Genomic DNA, 19,709 nt, shown 5'->3' on the forward strand with positions numbered 1-19,709 from the left:
ATCGCTATTGGTTTGCCTTCGTTTGTAATTATCAATATGTTGGTTTTGGGGCTGAGCGAATAAAACATAAGATGGCTGGCAAGCGGCCATCTTGGATTTTGACAATAAAAGATTTTTATGCAGTTTCTTGAGAAGCACTGAATTGATCTTTCTCGAATTTCATATGGAAGTTCTACTTTGTCCTCAATTATGCCCTATCATTAATCTTGGAACTGATCCGAAAATAAAAATGGCTGACAGGCGGTCATCTTTAATTATGGTGATGAAAGTTTTTAAACACTGTTTGCTATTTCTTGAAAGGTTCTTAATGAAGCTTTCTTAAATCTCATGTGCAGGGACCTTTTTGTCCATGGTTTGTGCTCTTTTAATTTTTTGGGCTGATTAGAAAAACGAAATGGCCGACAGGCGGCCATCTTTGATTTTGACGATAAAAGTTTGGTATCTCTTTTCTTGAGAAGCACTGGATGGTTCTTTCTCAAATTAAGTATGTTGGTTTCCCTTGGTTTTGTTTGACTGATTAAAAAAAACGAAATGGCCGAAAGTCGACCATCTTGGATTTAGCAATAAAAGATTATTATCGGTACTTTTCAGGAGAATTCTCAAATTTCATATAATTAAAACTAAAAAACATCAGTCGCTCCCAGAGTACATTACGGTATCTCAATAACACATCTGTAAACGGCTCAGGCTATTTCAAGATTCTTGAAAATCGTATCTGTGTCAAATATTGAAGTATTTCATTTATTTTGAAAGTATGTTTGTTCATGAAGAAAATGACTACATTTGTTCATATGGTTATAAACGTTTTGGATTACATCGCGGAAGATTAATTTTGAATAAGCAGTTACCTTTCGTCGTGTTTACAAGATACACATTCGTACACTATGGTAGCATTGATAACTGACGGTAATTTGGTAACGATATTGGCACACAGCCTCTCAAAAAGCGCAAACGTGTTATTTACGCTGATCGATAGCATACTATAGAGTCAACTGTGTCCTTCGTTGGTGTTTTCTGGGATGCCATCATAGTTTTGCCCTATGTCAAACTTTGACTCTGATCGCGAGGTCAACCATTGGTATTCCTTGATCAGTTTTCAGAGGTGTATTGTGGGTATTAAGGAACGACAACTCTGTTCGAGATTGTGGCTATATGTCCTGCTGGCTTCACTTATAGACGCTGAATTGTTAATGTAACGTCATCGATATATGGAAGTGGCGTCATGTTATTGTTTTTATTGGAGGAAACACATTCTTCCAAGTACTCCCTGAGGGTCTGTCTCGTGTTAGAAATGCGATAATGTCATTTCTACCATAACCTGTATATGTTGTCTCGCGCCCAGACTTTTCATTAAACACCATACCCATTGTTTATTCATATGCATAATAAACACGTGTATTATTGGTGACAGCCAAATCTATTGGACGAGGCATTGACATTTGACCCAACCAAGATCTGTGACCCCGAACTACTTTCGCCACGTGCGATTGTTTACATCGTCTGCGTCCATTATCAACATGGCTGACAGTGACGATCTGTCACTCTTGCCGGCGTTCAAGATCGGTGATGCGGTAAAACTGTGTGGAGGGGGAAAGGGGATAGTAATTGGTAAATGCAGTAGTTTTGGTTTCCCAACCTTAGATATTAGGTTGGAGACCGGCGAGGTCGTTTCGGAATCAAGATGCAGTTTTGACATTTCCCCTGACCCTATCGTCACTGTCTCAACTAGGACTACCGCTGAACCCCGCCCCATTTCCGACAATATCTCAGTATCCATGGAACTTCTTTATTTTAGGTCTGTCTGAATCTAACTGTGGATCCGATCAGCCTGCCAAAAAAGTCTGACAAACCACAGTGCTAGGAAATATTTAGTTCAGAATGACTCTGGATTACCACCTACCCAAAATATGCAGGTAGACTAGTGTAGGTTGTTACAAATAATGAAAATAGAAACACACTTACATCCATAACGAAAATCATAATCTCAAACACTATAAATCCATGTCGAAAAATTTAAAATTTATTTCATAATAAACACACTCGATTTTTAGTGAACACGTATAAAGTAAAAAAAACTGTCCTGTTACAGATATCTGGCCATAGAAACGTCCAGAGTATAAACAGTTACAGTAACCTGGATACTGACCAACAGAGGGCCATATCAGCTGTGCTTTCCAATCAGCAAAATAGGCTTAGGCCTAGTCCTGAAAGAGAAGGTGCTCCTCCAGTGACGTCTGAAACGGGTTTAGGCCTATGTGCAGCCAGCCACGTGAGGTCAACGGCGAATGTGACAAGGCAGCCATTTCATTCTGTCATCGGTGGTCCAGTGTATGGAGGCACAAAAAACATCAACATTCACAATAATAAATCTTTCTCTCGAAAACGACCGATGGTGATGCACAGTTCTGATGAAAGTGATTAGAAGTTCTCGAAATTACACGCCATCTTAATCGTGTCTGTATTCACATTTTCCCGCGAAGAAGCGTTACTCTTATCCGTAATAAAATCTAGTTCCAAATTATTTTTTTTAAAGATTAACAATTTGTATTTTTGTAACGTGTTTCGATGAGCTAATGTTACGGGATGTTTCCACACAAGATTACTGAATGAATAAGTATTTTGCTTCAAAAATAGCGATTTTGTCTATTTTGGCATATTAATGAGCCAATCCGACAACCTACGATGTATTCTTACGCGAAAGTATCAATGGGGGCGAAACAATGTTGTACACAATATATATATTTTTACGTTAAAAGGTTATGGAAAGAAGTTCTTCAACTCGTGGCAGTTGATTATCATCGTAATCAAACTCTCGTTAGTTAATTTTCAAATTTAAAAAATATTTAAGTCGAGTTAGATAACGATGATAATCAACTGTCACTCGTTGTAGAACCTCTATGTCATCAATTTCAGCACTGCCCTTCTTCCACCTCAATGCCCGCGTTACCAGGATATAGATTATGTCAGTCCCGGACAAATAGCCAATACAGACACAGGTAATAATTGGTGGTGATTTCATTCTAATGCAGTATAACAGACTTCTGATGGACGTTTTAAAATAATGTACACCTGAACACAAAATTAGTGTCTTGAAATCAATTCTATATTGTTTCTCTAGCGCAAAAACCTGACAAAGTATAGGTAGGACTATAAACAGCGAAAATCCTCGCCAGTTAGCATGCTGACAAAAATCTATTCCAGTTACATGTAGCCAATATTGGATACCTATTAATATGCAACAGCCAGGTAAGAAAGCCGTTTTACTGTTTACTGTCAAGATTTCATACCCCAATCATACAATTTATTGTAAAATGTACTAATACATGTTAACTAGAAAACTTAATATATTATATCTACACATGTACTTCACATATCTATAATGTACTTCACATATCTATAATGTACTTCACATATCTATAATGTACTTCACATATCTATAATGTACTTCACATATCTATAATGTACTTCACACATCTATAATGTACTTCACATATCTATAATGTACTTCACATAACTGTTATGTACTTCACACATCTATTATGTACTTCACATATCTATTATGTACTTCACATATCTATAATGTACTTCACATAACTGTTATGTACTTCACACATCTATTATGTACTTCACATATCTATTATGTACTTCACATATCTATAATGTACTTCACATATCTATAATGTACTTCACATATCTATAATGTACTTCACATAACTGTTATGTACTTCACACATCTATTATGTACTTCACATATCTATTATGTACTTCACATATCTATAATGTACTTCACATATCTATAATGTACTTCACATGTCTACAATGTACTTCACATATCCACAATGTACTTCACATGTCTATAATGTACTTCACATATCTACAATGTACTTCACATATCCACAGTATACTTCACATATCCACAATACACTTCACATATCTACAATGTACTTCACATATCCACAGTATACTTCACATATCCACAATACACTTCACATATCTACAATGTACTTCACATATCCACAGTATACTTCACATATCTTTAATGTACTTCACACATCTACAATGTACTTCACATATCCACAATACACTTCACATATCTATAATGTACTTCACATATCCACAGTATACTTCACATATCTATAATGTACTTCACATATCCACAGTATACTTCACATATCCACAATACACTTCACATATCTACAATGTAATTCACATATCCACAGTATACTTCACATATTCACAATACACTTCACATATCCACAGTATACTTCACATATCTACAATGTACTTCACATATCCACAGTATACTTCACATATCCACAATACACTTCACATATCTACAATGTACTTCACATATCCACAGTATACTTCACATATCTTTAATGTACTTCACACATCTACAATGTACTTCACATATCCACAGTATACTTCACATATCCACAGTATACTTCACATATCTATAATGTACTTCACATATCCACAGTATACTTCACATATCTATAATGTACTTCACATATCCACAGTATACTTCACATATCCACAATACACTTCACATATCTACAGTGTACTGCACATATCTACAATTTCAACAATGAAATTTACAATATCACAATGTCAGAACGCCACATGATTTTTTTCTATATTTTTTATTGATTTCACGGATCAGTGCGATACCTGATTAATTATCGAACATTTTAATCAATAAAAGTTATAATATCTATTATTTGATCAAATTGATGACATTTCAAAAGAAATGGAGCTACAGGTGTACAAGAGAATAAGCCTTGTCAATATAGGGTCAGAACTCTCTCTATATATATACATGTAAATGATTAAAACTATTACATTATAGTTTAAAGCCCGTGTTAATCAAATCTCACAATAATTTCTTTATTCCGAGGTATAATTTTCGTAGTCTCATTCTGTGAACACGCTGCATGTTTCAATCCAATCTATATTGATGGCGAGAATTCTACTTGCTCTTGTTCCGTGTCTAGGCTCTAATTTTATTGCATACCATGGTCGAGCGCCTGTGTTATTACTCTGCAGATGTATCGTATAAGGAGAGACCTACAGGGCGATGCTCGGTCGTGTTTGCCTCTCACTAATGTTTAGATGTTGCGCATGCGGTGTGGTATACCGGATACGGTGATCCGGTTAGCAGATTCAGAACAGTGTTTTATACATGTTCCGTTTTGAATGTCATCAGATTTCTGGATGAAAGAAGACAGCGTAGACTCAAAGGTAAGTCCTGTTATATTGTAAAGTTTTAAAGGTTGTTGTTAGACATTTACAATTTCTGTTAACATAATTTTGATTGCAATCCCACATAATTGTCATTCAACGATGTGTTACGTGGAAAAAATATCTACCAACATGATGGTTCGGACAGAGTTGGTTCGGACACGAACAAATAATTAATGAACCGAATTGTTTTCAGTGACAATCTTGAGTACGTGGTTCGAACCCTACTCGTAGTTGCTTGTATCTGAGGTCATGGTCCGTTGATGTCGCCCCACTCTAGTCTTTAGAATAGAAGGAGCGTATCAGTCTGTGATTGTCAGTTTTGTCTCCTGGAACCAATCAAATTTCTCCACTTGTGTCCAATTTTTTTTCCATGACGTGTTCCAGGGGTGCAGAAAGCGAAAGTGATCGTAACCCCTGGTGTATCGAGGATGGGACGGTCTTAAATTGTCGCTGTTCTACCCCTGGGCAAAACATCTCACTCCTGTTACTCTTTATAGTATGCGACCATCCCGCATGATGTTCAGAGAGGAAGCCATCAGGTGCTTTCAGGCTTCAAAATTAACTAAGTTGTTCGCGATACGGTAAACCTGTAGCAGACAATTAAATAAAGAAATAAAATGAGATCTCTTGAATAAGAGAAATTGCATGGTGTTTATTTGAAACGAATTTCTGAAATCTCAAACTGTGTGAGAACAGGAGGGTTGCACTATTTAAAAAGGACGTAATCACGGCCCAAAAACATTGTAATATTGATATAGAACAACACAATGACAATCGAGATGTGTGATTAGATTTACAGAACGTATTAACTACCTAGAGTAGCTTATTGTTACATCACGAAATACACTACCAGTCCTGTTCAGTAGGACAATTTCATTACCTAGAGAGCCCTGCGCAGTTCGATCTACTGATAAATTGATAATGAAGGTTTCTAATCAATCTCTCATTAGGAATTCGCTTCAGAGCATTTTGTATATTCACACAAGTACTTTCATTAACTGATGTTTACTGCGCAGTTCAAAATAAATCACACGTATTTCTCTTCCAAACAATGAGATGATGTTAATTTAAGTTTATGACTATATTACCATACATTTAATGACACAGAATTTTCTCTTCAGACAGAAAATGTTTTCGACTTTCTTTATTGTACAATAATTACAAAATTTTAATTTTCTCGCGTTGGGCCACATTGTAGCATAAACCAGCGGAAATTATTGTGATTGAACGGTTAGATTTCCGGCATTCAGTTTTAAGTTTAGTTCCATTTGAAGTTTCTCATTCTTACGGTCCATGGTTCCTATCTAACAGTCAAAGCTTTACTCATAACTAGCTCACGGTTCCGAAATTTCGAGTGCAAAATAATTTAGTACTGTTTGATAAAGAATCTGACGATTCCGCCTCACTCTGCCCAACTTTTTTACCCAATTTTCTTAGATGACATTCCCTTCATTTCAAACGTTTTAATTACTTAAAATACCAATGCCTAGCACGTGCCATCCCCTTTATCCATGTTGACGTCGTCTCTAGTAATCACAGATGGCCGCAGTGGCCGAGTGGTCAAGGCGTCTGACAGTCTGTATCACTAGCCAGTCCTCCACCTGTAGATCGTGGGACTACGCGGGGCCGTCATCAGGTCGGTGTTTTTTTTTCTTTCCTCCACCACCCAAACTAGACACTTCCTTAATTTGCTGTTACTAGGACGTAAAGCCAAAATCGACCAATAAACCAATCGCTGAGCTTCAGTTCAGATTTAGTTCAACTAGATTTAGTTCAGTTCCAGTCACTTTAGTTTCTGTTGCGGTTTAGTTTAATCCCAGGCCAAGTGTCCTTTGCTTTAGCAATGCACTCGGGGTTCCGTTCAGTTCAGTTTCACTTTAGTTCCAGTTGAGGTCCAGTTTAGTACCAAATGATATTTCTATCATTTTCTAGGGCGATTCAGCTGAATCGAAATTAACCTTACGCTAAGTTCCAATTTTTTAGTGTCGTAGTCCCACGTCAGATGCCCTTAATTCCGTTTTTACATTCCGTTTTTAATTCAAGTTGAAGTTCTTTTGCATCATAGATCAATTTTGAAATAATTCCCATTTAAATTTTCCTATACCTTTAAAAATTGAGTTACCGTTTAGACAAAGTTCAAGCTCCAATTACTCCTGTTTCAATTTTCTCTTAAGTTTCTATCATTTCATTTTTTTTGTTTGTTTGTTTGTTTGTTTTTGCTTGTGTTTTTTCTTTGTTTTTACTAGATTTTGTCTCGTATATTCCAAGTTCAGGTTACCTTTTAATCTAATTTTCAGTTTCGGTGGTTTCTTACAAATTAAATGTAAAAAATATACTGATTCCTAATTTTGTTTAATAATGAATAATAAGTCCCGGTTCAAGTTCCCTCGAGTTCTAGATAAGTCATACTCAACACTTGACATGATTGGCTTATATGTAACATCATAGGGTTTTCCTCATATTCACGAAACATGCTAACTGATTTCTTAGAATGAAAAAAAATCAATATTTCAGAAACTAAAAGCGGTAATTATCGATCATCTCGACAATCATTTTGGTTGTGTAATTGTCTATTGAGCGCATTCGATATCACACATGCAAATTAGGGACCAACCGACACCACAATGAACACAATCAATTAATATTGATGATGGTAGTTATCGAAATGTTACAACATGCGTTCGTCTGGCACGTGGAACCACAATTTCAAAACAATGTTGAACTGGGAACAAAATTTGTATATGGCGTTATCTGATTGGCTGACGAGAACGGTTAATTAATCAGATAACGGGCTACAAATTTGTGTCTTAATGCTGCACTTCCGTCTTATAGTGTTCAAACAAAATCGATTGAGAAAGTCTGACGAAAATAGAATCACTTAACATTACAAAATACATACTGCATACGTTCGTAATTTTGTATACATACTTCACAGTCAATTTAAACTTCTCAGAAAACGCAAAAATAACAATACAATTTTTTTTTATTTCGATGTTCAAGTATGACGTGCACAGTGAATGATTCCAGTTTAGGACGTTAAAAATGTACGAGCAGTAGAATAGAAGTTCTTATAGCACGACCAGTAGAAGATCAGAGTGTACAGTTTCGATGCCTATACGGTCATATATATGCATCAGACAAATGACCAGTGTGGATCTTACTAGCTCTGACGTACGTAGTGTACGAGATGGTACGGAATCGACCAACTTGTTCGACTGTACTATAAATCTATGTACAAAAAGGTCGAAAAAAGTGGGACGAGATGGTAACGACTCTACCAGCTTTTACGGCTGTACTATAAATATATGTACAATAACGTCGACCATCTCGTCACACCATTTTCGACCTCAGTATACATAGAATCTTCTGCTGGTTGTGCTATAAGAACTTCTATTCTGTTGGCATTACCAACCCGAAGGAAATGTTCGAAAATAACAAATTTCTGTCTTTTTTGCTGGTTCATCAGTGGCACAGCACTCGGATTTACTTCTGGTTACTGACCCAATAAAATACGTTTTCTCCGCTTACCTTGCTTTACGGGTTATTTCCTATGTCACATTTTCAAGGTTGGAAAAAAATATTGTTTAGAGATATAAAAAATCCCTAGAATCCTGATTTCGAGGGGATATATTTACCAAGAAATAATTTCTTTTTCATTGAGTACCTTAAATTATTAAACAAATGTTTGTCAACAAAGGTTTACTAGAACAACTGATGAAAGTTATTATCGATTACATTGGTTGATCAACAATGTAAAAATCATGAATAAAGCGTTTCACTGGCATTCTTGTTACTCTTGCATAAAGGTGATTAATTCATGGCCGCGACGTGTTTTTGCCATGAACACAGGAGTACATAATAAAATGATCAGTATTGTCCTAGTGTTGTGATCACGTCTATCAATGAATTAATAAACGGTATATTGCAAAGTTGTACGGTTTTTACAGCTTGTATTCATTTCACCTATCCTGGGATAACAATAACAATACATTGTCATTATTATTTATTTAAAAAACTGAATGTTTGTGTCTCGGTTAACTCGCCAAGAACACGAGACCTATTCCAATGAATCGAAACCGTTTCCAGCGAACCATGACAAATAGTCCACGGCGGCATGAAGTCCTATTTAATAGGCCGGTGTCATATCATATTTGGATCCCCCATCAGAAAGGATCCGGATCATTATTCTGGCCATCCGAAAATGATCCCCCCTATAGTATTTTGATCCCCCTTAAGAGAAGTTATATTAACAATGCATATATGCATATATTTAAGGTGATGGTGAAAATATGATGATAGGTGTAATGTTAACTGTGAGGTTGTTAATTACACCTGGCCAAACAGTCAATTACATAAGAGGATTAAAGGTAGAGGCGTCAAACCTGAGTGAGCACCCGTGTGCACATGGCAGGTATACCGAATGATCAATTCCGGTAATCGAACACGCCCTATTCCAAACCAAGAGTGTCGTCCTAATTTTGATTATGAAGTGATCAGCCTTTCGTTATGATTTTAATTAGTAACTTGACATGTGGGCTGAGTGGCTGTAAATTCCTATTTATAACCTCGCTGTCGTTGGACGGGAGGAAGGTAGTCAGTGTTACTGAGACGCATATAATATGACATGGCTTTGTCCAGTAATTAAGTGTCTAAATGAACAAGATCATAGTAAGCTTAGATTTGCTAAAGTTATAATCCGATGCTAGTAAAGAGTTTTTATTGCCAATATGTTAAACATGATAAATATTTATAGTGTTAATGCGAGAAACATAATGACATCCGCAACAGGCTAGGCTACTCGTGTGTAAAAGACGAGACAGTCATGGATGGCAAATGTCAGCCTCTAACAGGCACCGGTCACTTCCGGTTACGCACTTCCAGGATAAACAACCATATCTCAAATACAATGGCCATATTGATCAAGACCTTAAGTAGGCTTGAAATATGCTATGAAATATTATACTTCCCTGGTTATCTACATATCGTTATTTTCACACTTGACAAATCAAACTTTCGTACGATCTAACACTTTTGATTTCTCGGAAAAGTAACCCGCAGTAGTAATCAGTTTGTAACTGCATACACGGAGTTTGTCGTAAAGAGACGACGCGTCCCTAAACATGATAGAAAGCAATGAAAAAACTTACATTGTCAATCTTCAATCTCCCTGTGGCCTCATTAAAGCTATCTACTGCTCCGGACATTACATTATTGATATTAAAGTAGAACTGTTTGATGTAGAGCCCTTAATTAACGTTATCGACCGGGATGTAATAATAATTGTATAAAAAGGGAGGAAAAACAACCTATTTTAATTTAGTTGGCTTTCTAGGTCACTCGGGTGCTTTCATGGTTATTAATAAAATGCTTGATGATACGAAGTTAATTATTAAAAAAAATCAAGTTTCGCAACCGAAATTTGAGACCTGGATCTCAATCACTCTGGGAACGAACGTCTTCTTGTGTGTATATATATATACATACACATATTTGATAAAAAGAGAGAAGCCAGCCGTCACGTAATGTTGAATTCAATAAACGAGCTCGATCGTTTAGTTGAATAGAAAATAAGATATAAGATATTGGTATCAATTTAAGATTCTAAGTACCACACGTTAAAATGATATTTTGAGAAAAAAGTAGAACACCCCTTCCACAAAAAAAATAAAAAAATAAAAAAAACAAAAAAAAAAACCAAAAAAACAAAAAACAAAACAAAACAAAAAACCTATAGAACATGACCAGGTGTTGAGAGATGCAGGTTGATGTAGATGTGACATTGCAACAGTCGTCACTTCCGGTTTGACAGGATTTGTTTTCGATGTGTTTGGTGTTGATTCGTTTGTCTGGTAGTTTCGTTTCCGTCTCCTGCAAAAAAAAGGACAATACTTTACCTTTAATATCCGATGTTGTTGTCGTCAACTTTCCTTTTTAGCATTTCGTGTTTAGATCCGTATCTGAAAAATTAAGTCCATTACTAAATACATTTTTAATTAGATATCGCGGATAGCTCAACCAACGGTAGAATATATCCCGTTTTACGGCTCAGGGATTCTGAAAGTCAGAAATGTTGAGAAATAGACATCAAAGCTTAAATATGTATTTAGCTCTTTTTCATGATTATTGAATGAATAAATAAATAAATAAATAAATAAATAAATAAATAAATACATAAATGATGAATAAGGAAATAAGTGTTCTTTACAGGTACATCATAGGATGAGCCCAGAGATAATATGGCCTTGTTTTATTTCCTGGTTGTATTTTGAATCTAAGACTCTAAAGCTTTTGAGACATTGAAAATGCGTTAAGTCTTGTCTTAATTCAAAATTGGTTTACATTGATACTGAAAGAATGAACTTTATCATTTCATACCGATTTTACCCTTCTTATCCAAAAGGAGGATTTCGCGAGTGTAGCATGTTATTTTGAGATGAATTTTGAGAAAAAGAAATTCAATTTTATTTTTTTAAATTTATAATTTTTCCGTACACCAGCTTAGACATTCAAGTAAGTTAATCGATAGGACACAGCGGAACAGACGAGAAACAGTCGAGGATGTCGTATGGCGCAGTGGTAACGTACTCGTCTTTACATATATGTCCGGGGTTCGATTCCCCGAACGGACGTCAGAAGGTGGTGTCACCTATCTAACCAAGTGTCTTTTCCGTGGGTAGTCCGGTTTCCTCCCAATGTAAGACCCCCCACGGCGCGCTCCTCTATCCGGACTAGCAATACAGATTAAAGCTTATTTCACCACTATTGCAAAAATAAATAAATAGGTAAATAAATTTCCAATATATATCTGAGTTGACCTAAATTTATGCTTTTATTACCACCAACCATGTAATCTCTATCTTTCTTTTTACTCTATTTTGTAATGTGTACGAATATAAGATAAAAATATTGGTAATTTTTCTCAAACTGCATTTCTTCCATTAACATTTTGAAACGCACTTTTGTCTACTTTTGGTTCCATTTCAACGAATTTGAGTTAAAATGACGCAATTTTGTCCTGTTGGGAAGCTCGTGTCTTCATATCATCACTTTTCGAAATTGATTCTCATTTCACTATGTCCTTTTAAACCTTCTGTGATTAGTATTATACATGTATCGACATCTATCTCATGTCCAATAACGCGCTTGTTAAAATTTTAATAAATCATATTTAAACATCCTTAAAAGAAAAAAAGTACAATTATGGGTGTATAGCTGATCTTATCAGGAAGATCAATATTTTAGTTTAGACACTATTTTTATCCAATATTTTAACAATGTCATGTTTAAAATGACATGAAAACGTATTGATGTTATAATAATGCAAGTCATTACCCCCTCCCCCTCCCCATTATATCTTGTATGCAACACAGAAATACATTTTCTATATATACATGTAGGCCTGCATTCTACTTGAATGGTAGCCTGTATGTGCCATGATGCAGGAAATGCATTTTCTATATATACATGTAGGCCTGCAACCTACTTGTATGGTAGCCGGTATGTGACATGATGAAGTGTCTCCATACCCGTATGTCGACCAATAGTGCAAGGATTGTCTTGATCGAGACGAGAGAAAATATCTAGTAATCTATATAGTTTTTTCTCACAAGGAAATAGGTCGTATTCCCAAAAAGTACCTGGGGGCTAACAACATTAGTTTCCCAACCAACAACACCTTTCCATAACTACTAAACCGCGACCCAAACATATTTTGATTATGCATGTTAGTGTTTTGTTACCAATCGATAGGACCTCGTGCTAAAAATAAACACCATTTGAAAATATTATTGTATGCGACAAAACGAAAATAACCCGTAACCAAAAGATTGCCACAAAAACATATTTCGGACATTTGCTATTCAAACAACAAGAAAGCACCTCTCGGTTGTGAACTAACAAGGTATGACATTATTTCTAAAGAAAAATAAAAGGTGAAGCACTTTATTCATAATAGATATCATTGTCATGTGCACATGACGCAAAGACGCAAAGTTCACACACGTGCGCACGTACATGAAATTGAAGCTTTTCCGTGATTTCCTAGAATAAATATAGAAGCCTACTTAATTTCATGAGAGAATTTTAATTAAAAACACACCCGACCGTAATAGCAGTGACGTCATTCTAGTGATCGGTGACACGATATTAGAATATTATATCGGTTAATATCATCATTGATTTACTGAAACATTTCCATCCAACACGAGGGAATTCAAGTTATTGAAAGTTAAATGAAGACGGTTATAGAGATAGGAAACTAATAAAGAAAGATTAAAGTGGAAATCTGACGTTACTGGACTGCCAGGTCTGTACAACGCGTATCACGATTATATATTAGGATTTCACCAGAACAGTGAGTCATGTCAAACACACTTCTACATATATCTTCATGCGGGTATGATGCTCAACTGAAGCACACTCGCTCTTACACAGGCCGACCAAGGTTCGATTCCCTGATCGACATGACAATGTATTGAGTCATTATTCGAAATCAAGTAGTGAACACTACAATCTGTGAGTAAGCTCCAGTAGTGAACACTACAATCTGTGAGTAAGCTCCAGTAGTAAACACTACAATCTGTAAGTAAGCTCAGGTAGTGAACACTACAATCTGTGAGTAAGCTCCAGTAGTAAACACTACAATCTGTGAGTAAGCTCAGGTAGTAAACACTATAATCTGTGCGTAAGCTCAGGTAGTGAACACTATAATCTGTGAGTAAGCTCCAGTAGTAAACACTACAATCTGTGAGTAAGCTCCAGTAGTAAACACTACAATCTGTGAGTAAGCTTCAGTAGTGAACACTACAATCTGTGAGTAAGCTTCAGTAGTGAACACTACAATCTGTGAGTAAGCTCAGGTAGTGAACACTATAATCTGTGAGTAAGCTCCAGTAGTAAACACTACAATCTGTGAGTAAGCTCAGGTAGTGAACACTACAATCTGTGAGTAAGCTCCAGTAGTGAACACTACAATCTGTGAGTAAGCTCCAGTAGTAAACACTACAATCTGTAAGTAAGCTCAGATAGTGAACACTACAATCTGTGAGTAAGCTCAGGTAGTGAACACTACAATCTGTGAGTAAGCTCCAGTAGTAAACACTACAATCTGTGAGTAAGCTCAGGTAGTGAACACTATAATCTGTGAGTAAGCTCCAGTAGTGAACACTACAATCTGTGAGTAAGCTCATGTAGTGAACACTACAATCTGTAAGTAAGCTCAGGTAGTGAACACTACAATCTGTGAGTAAGCTCCAGTAGTAAACACTACAATCTGTGAGTAAGCTCCAGTAGTAAACACTACAATCTGTGAGTAAGCTCAGGTAGTAAATACTACAATCTGTGAGTAGGCTCCAGTAGTGAACACTACAATCTGTGAGTAAGCTCAGGTAGTGAACACTACAATCTGTGAGTAAGCTCCAGTAGTAAATACTACAATCTGTGAGTAAGCTCCAGTAGTGAACACTATAATCTGTGCGTAAGCTCAGGTAATAAATACTACAATCTGTGAGTAAGCTCCAGTAGTGAACACTACAATCTGTGAGTAAGCTCCAGTAGTGAACACTACAATCTGTGAGTAAGCTCCAGTAGTAAACACTATAATCTGTGAGTAAGCTCCAGTAGTAAATACTACAATCTGTGAGTAAGCTCCAGTAGTGAACACTACAATCTGTGAGTAAGCTTAGGTAGTAAATACTACAATCTGTGAGTAAGCTCCAGTAGTGAACACTACAATCTGTGAGTAAGCTCCAGTAGTGAACACTACAATCTGTGAGTAAGCTCAGGTAGTGAACACTACAATCTGTGAGTAAGCTCCAGTAGTGAACACTACAATCTGTAAGTAAGCTCAGGTAGTGAACACTACAATCTGTAAGTAAGCTTCAGTAGTAAACACTACAATCTGTGAGTAAGCTCAGGTAGTAAACACTACAATCTGTGAGTAAGCTTCAGTAGTGAACACTACAATCTGTGAGTAAGCTTCAGTAGTGAACACTACAATCTGTAAGTAAGCTCAGGTAGTAAACACTACAATCTGTGAGTAAGCTCCAGTAGTAAACACTACAATCTGTGAGTAAGCTCCAGTATTAAACACTACAATCTGTAAGTAAGCTCAGGTAGTAAACACTACAATCTGTGAGTAAGCTCCAGTAGTAAACACTACAATCTGTGAGTAAGCTTAGGTAGTAAATACTACAATCTGTGAGTAAGCTCCAGTAGTGAACACTACAATCTGTGAGTAAGCTCCAGTAGTAAACACTACAATCTGTGAGTAAGCTCAGGTAGTGAACACTACAATTTGTGAGTAAGCTCTATTAGTGAACACTACAATCTGTGAGAAAGCTCCAGTAGGAAACACTACAATCTGTGAGTAAGCTCAGGTAGTGAACACTACAATCTGTGAGTAAGCTCAGGTAGTAAACACTATAATCTGTGAGTAAGCTCCAGTAGTGAACACTATAATCTGTGAGTAAGCTCCAGTAGTGAACACTACAATCTGTGAGTAAGCTCCAGTAGTGAACACTACAATCTGTGAGTAAGCTCCAGTAGTGAACACTACAATTTGTGAGTAAGCTCCAGTAGTGAACACTACAATCTGTGAGTAAGCTCCAGTAGTGAACACTACAATCTGTGAGTAAGCTCAGGTAGTGAACACTACAATCTGTGAGTAAGCTCAGGTAGTGAACACTATAATCTGTGAGTAAGCTCCAGTAGTAAACACTACAATCTGTGCGTAAGCTCAGGTAGTAAACACTACAATCTGTGAGTAAGCTTCAGTAGTAAACACTACAATCTGTGAGTAAGCTCCAGTAGTAAACACTACAATCTATAAGTAAGCTCAGGTAGTGAACACTACAATCTGTGAGTAAGCTCAGGTAGTGAACACTACAATCTGTGAGTAAGCTCAGGTAGTGAACACTACAATCTGTGAGTAAGCTCCAGTAGTAAATACTACAATCTGTGAGTAAGCTCAGGTAGTGAACACTACAATCTGTGAGTAAGCTCCAGTAGTGAACACTACAATCTGTGAGTAAGCTCAGGTAGTGAACACTACAATCTGTGAGTAAGCTCAGGTAGTGAACACTACAATCTGTGAGTAAGCTCAGGTAGTGAACACTACAATCTGTGAGTGAACACTACAATCTGTGAGTAAGCTCAGTTTGTGATGAAAACGATGTCGCTTTTTATTATAGCTACAAGTATACAGAAAACATAGACAAAGTTAAAACATATGTAGGAACGTTATAGAATGAGCTCTAAGCATGATTCGTTTTGTGACAGTCAATTAAAAAATTGATTAAAACACCCATTGTTACGGGAAATTTAAAATAACGGCAAAATCTACTTTTCAAGATTCAATATTTTTTTCACTTTTATATCTACATTTTTATGTAGCAAATGATACGAGGTTATCATTAATCCTGTAATCAACATACGTAGCGTAGGCTGCAGTTGATCTCTGGAGAAAGATGAATTAGATATATATAATTTAAAATGATAAAAAAAACTTTGTGTATCGTATATACTCTATATACAGTGACGAAGCGTAGGTGTTACATGCTGGCCTATTACTCTCTCTCTCTCTATATATATATATGTATATCGGCTGCATTATGCTTTAACATCATCACAAAGTTGAACCCTTAATGGAAAGCCGACACACTATCTAAAGATTTAAATTGCTTACATCAATAACACATCAATGATTTATAAATGTTTAACAGACCTCTGTGAAAAGTACACTGGAAAAACTCGATCTCGATACTGTGTGAACAGTGATCTTAGTGTTTATCTCCAAGAGACGAATCCTCCCCACCGCTCCCTCATCCCCCCATCCCCCGCCAATTTCCATCTCCTCCGCTCCCTCATCCCTCGCCAACTTCCATCCCCTCCGCTCTCTCACTCCCATCCCCCGCCAACTTCCATCCCCACCGCTCCCTCACCCCCCCCCCCCCCATCCCCGCCAATTTCCATCTCCTCCGCTCCCTCATCCCTCGCCAACTTCCATCCCCTCCGCTCCCTCACTCCCATCCCCCGCCAACTTCCATCCCCACCGCTCCCTCACCCCCCCATCCCCCGCCAACTTCCATCCCCTCCGCTCCCTCATCACCCCCCATCCCTTGCCAACTTCCATCCCCTCCGCTCCCTCACTCCCATCCCCCGCCAACTTCCATCCCCACCGCTCCCTCATCCCCCATCCCCCGCCAATTTCCATCTCCTCCGCTCCCTCATCCCTCGCCAACTTCCATCCCCTCCGCTCTCTCACTCCCATCCCCCGCCAACTTCCATCCCCACCGCTCCCTCACCCCCCCCCCCCCATCCCCGCCAATTTCCATCTCCTCCGCTCCCTCATACCTCGCCGCCAACTTCCATCCCCTCCATCCCCACCGCACCCTCATCCCCCCCAAACTTCCATCCCCTCCGCACCCTCCCCCCCATCCCCCGCCAACTTCCATCCCCACCGCTCCCTCACCCCCCCATCCCCCGCCAACTTCCATCCCCTACGCTCCCTCCCCCCCCCAACTTCCATTCCCACCGCACCCTCATCCTCCCCCCCAACTTCCCTCCCCTCCGCACCCTCCCCCCCCATCCCCCGCAACTTCCATCCCCAACGCTCCCTCATACCCTCCATCCCCCGCCAACTTCCATCCCCTCCGCTCCCTCATCCCCTCCATCCCCCGCCAACTTCCTTCCCCACCGCTCCCTCATCCCCCTATCCCCCCATCCCCCAAAAACTTTCATTTCCACCGCTCTCTCATCCCCCATCCCCCGCCAACTTCCATCCCTTGCGCTCCCTCATCCCCCACCAACTTCCATCCCCACCGCTCCCTCACCCCCCATCCCCCGCCAACTTCCATCCCCTACGCTCCCTCCCCCCCCAACTTCCATCCCCACCGCACCCTCATCCTCCCCCCCAAACTTCCCTCCCCCCATCCCCCGCAACTTCCATCCCCAACGCTCCCTCATCCCCTCCATCCCCCGCCAACTTCCATCCCCTCCGCTCCCTCATCCCCTCCATCCCCCGCCAACTTCCTTCCCCACCGCTCCCTCATCCCCCCATCCCCCAAAAACTTTCATTTCCACTGCTCCCTCATCCCTCATCCCCCACCAACTTCCATCCCCACCGCTCCCTCACCCCCCCCCCCCAATCCCCCGCCAACTTCCATCCCCACCGCTCCCTCATCCTCCCCCCATTGCCCGCCAACTTCCATCCCCTGCGCTCCCTCATCACCTCCCATCCCTTGCCAACTTCCACCCCCTCCGCTCCCTCATCCCCCCCCCATCCCCCGCCAACGTCCATCCCCACCGCTCCCTCATACCTCGCCAACTTCCATCCCCTCCGCTCCCTTCCCCCCCAACTTCCATCCCCACCGCTCCCTCATACCTCGCCAACTTCCATCCTCTCCGCTCCCTTCCCCCCCAACTTCCAGCCCCACCGCTCCCTCATCCTCCCATCCCCCGCCAACTTCCATCCCCTCCGCACCCTTCCCCCATCCCCGCCAACTTCCATCCCCACCGCTCCCTCACCCCCCATCCCCCGCCAACTTCCATCCCCTCCGCTCCCTCATCCCCTCCATCCCCCGCCAACTTCCATCCCCTCCGCTCCCCCATCCCCTCCATCCCCCGCCAACTTCCATCCCCCCCGGTCACCCTTGCCCTCCATCCCCGACAACTTCCTTCCCCACCGCTCCCTCATCCCCCCATCCTCCACCAACTTTCATCCCCACCGCTCCCTCATCCCCCCATCCCCCGCCAACTTTCATCCCCACCGCTCCCTCATCCTCCCCCCATTCCCACCAGCTTCCATCCCCTGCGCTCCCTCATCCCCCCATCCCTTGCCAACTTCCATCCCCTGCGCTCCCTCATCCCCCCATCCCCCAACCAACTTTCATCCCCACCACTCCCTCATCCCCCCATAAAGATACTCATTTTAAGAAATCAAAACGGTGAAGCTTGCTTATCTATTTACTTTTTTATATTTTCAATTGTAAACACATGTAATCAAAGTAGTTTCATATATTAAGTACATTAATAGTTTAAATAATGTTTTTATTCAATAATTAAAAAAAAACACAAAGGAAAATCAACATGTCGACATAATCATAATCCAAAACCAAGATAAAAAAACTAGGACAAAATATGAACAAACATGTCCTACAACACGATATTAGGATATTTACCGTGTACTGTGGTCGGATTTGGCTACTTTAAGTGCATTTGAAGAAAGAATACTAATCTTGACGGTGATCATACATTTTAGAGATTCACACAGGGTTTTCCGTGTTGTAGACTTTAAAACCGACCTGCCCTTAAACAACGACTGTGGAGTTCAGTACCTTTCTCCTTGTATAAATATATACTATTTTTATGAAAGAACTATACACGCATGCGCCTGTGCTTAATCTGTGTACGATACGTACTATGACAGTTACCGGTATATTTATCAAGGAAACTATCTATCTGGTAAT

General features: G+C 39.3%; 1 protein-coding gene across 1 annotated transcript; it reads left to right on the forward strand.

The window, feature by feature from the left end:
• The first annotated feature begins 1,517 nt into the window (after positions 1 to 1,517).
• On the forward strand, positions 1,518 to 19,191 carry LOC132558235 (uncharacterized). Its single transcript, XM_060222777.1, has 4 exons — positions 1,518 to 1,571; positions 2,090 to 2,269; positions 2,891 to 2,996; positions 17,042 to 19,191. Exons 1-4 carry the CDS (start codon positions 1,518 to 1,520, stop codon positions 19,189 to 19,191), a joined length of 2,490 nt encoding a protein of 829 aa, XP_060078760.1.
• Positions 19,192 to 19,709: the final 518 nt, after the last annotated feature.

The sequence above is a fragment of the Ylistrum balloti genome, unplaced genomic scaffold (assembly GCF_031769215.1).
Source record: "Ylistrum balloti isolate Yb309-2 unplaced genomic scaffold, AGI_CSIRO_Ybal_v1 Utg370772, whole genome shotgun sequence".
NCBI lineage: Eukaryota > Metazoa > Mollusca > Bivalvia > Pectinida > Pectinidae > Ylistrum > Ylistrum balloti.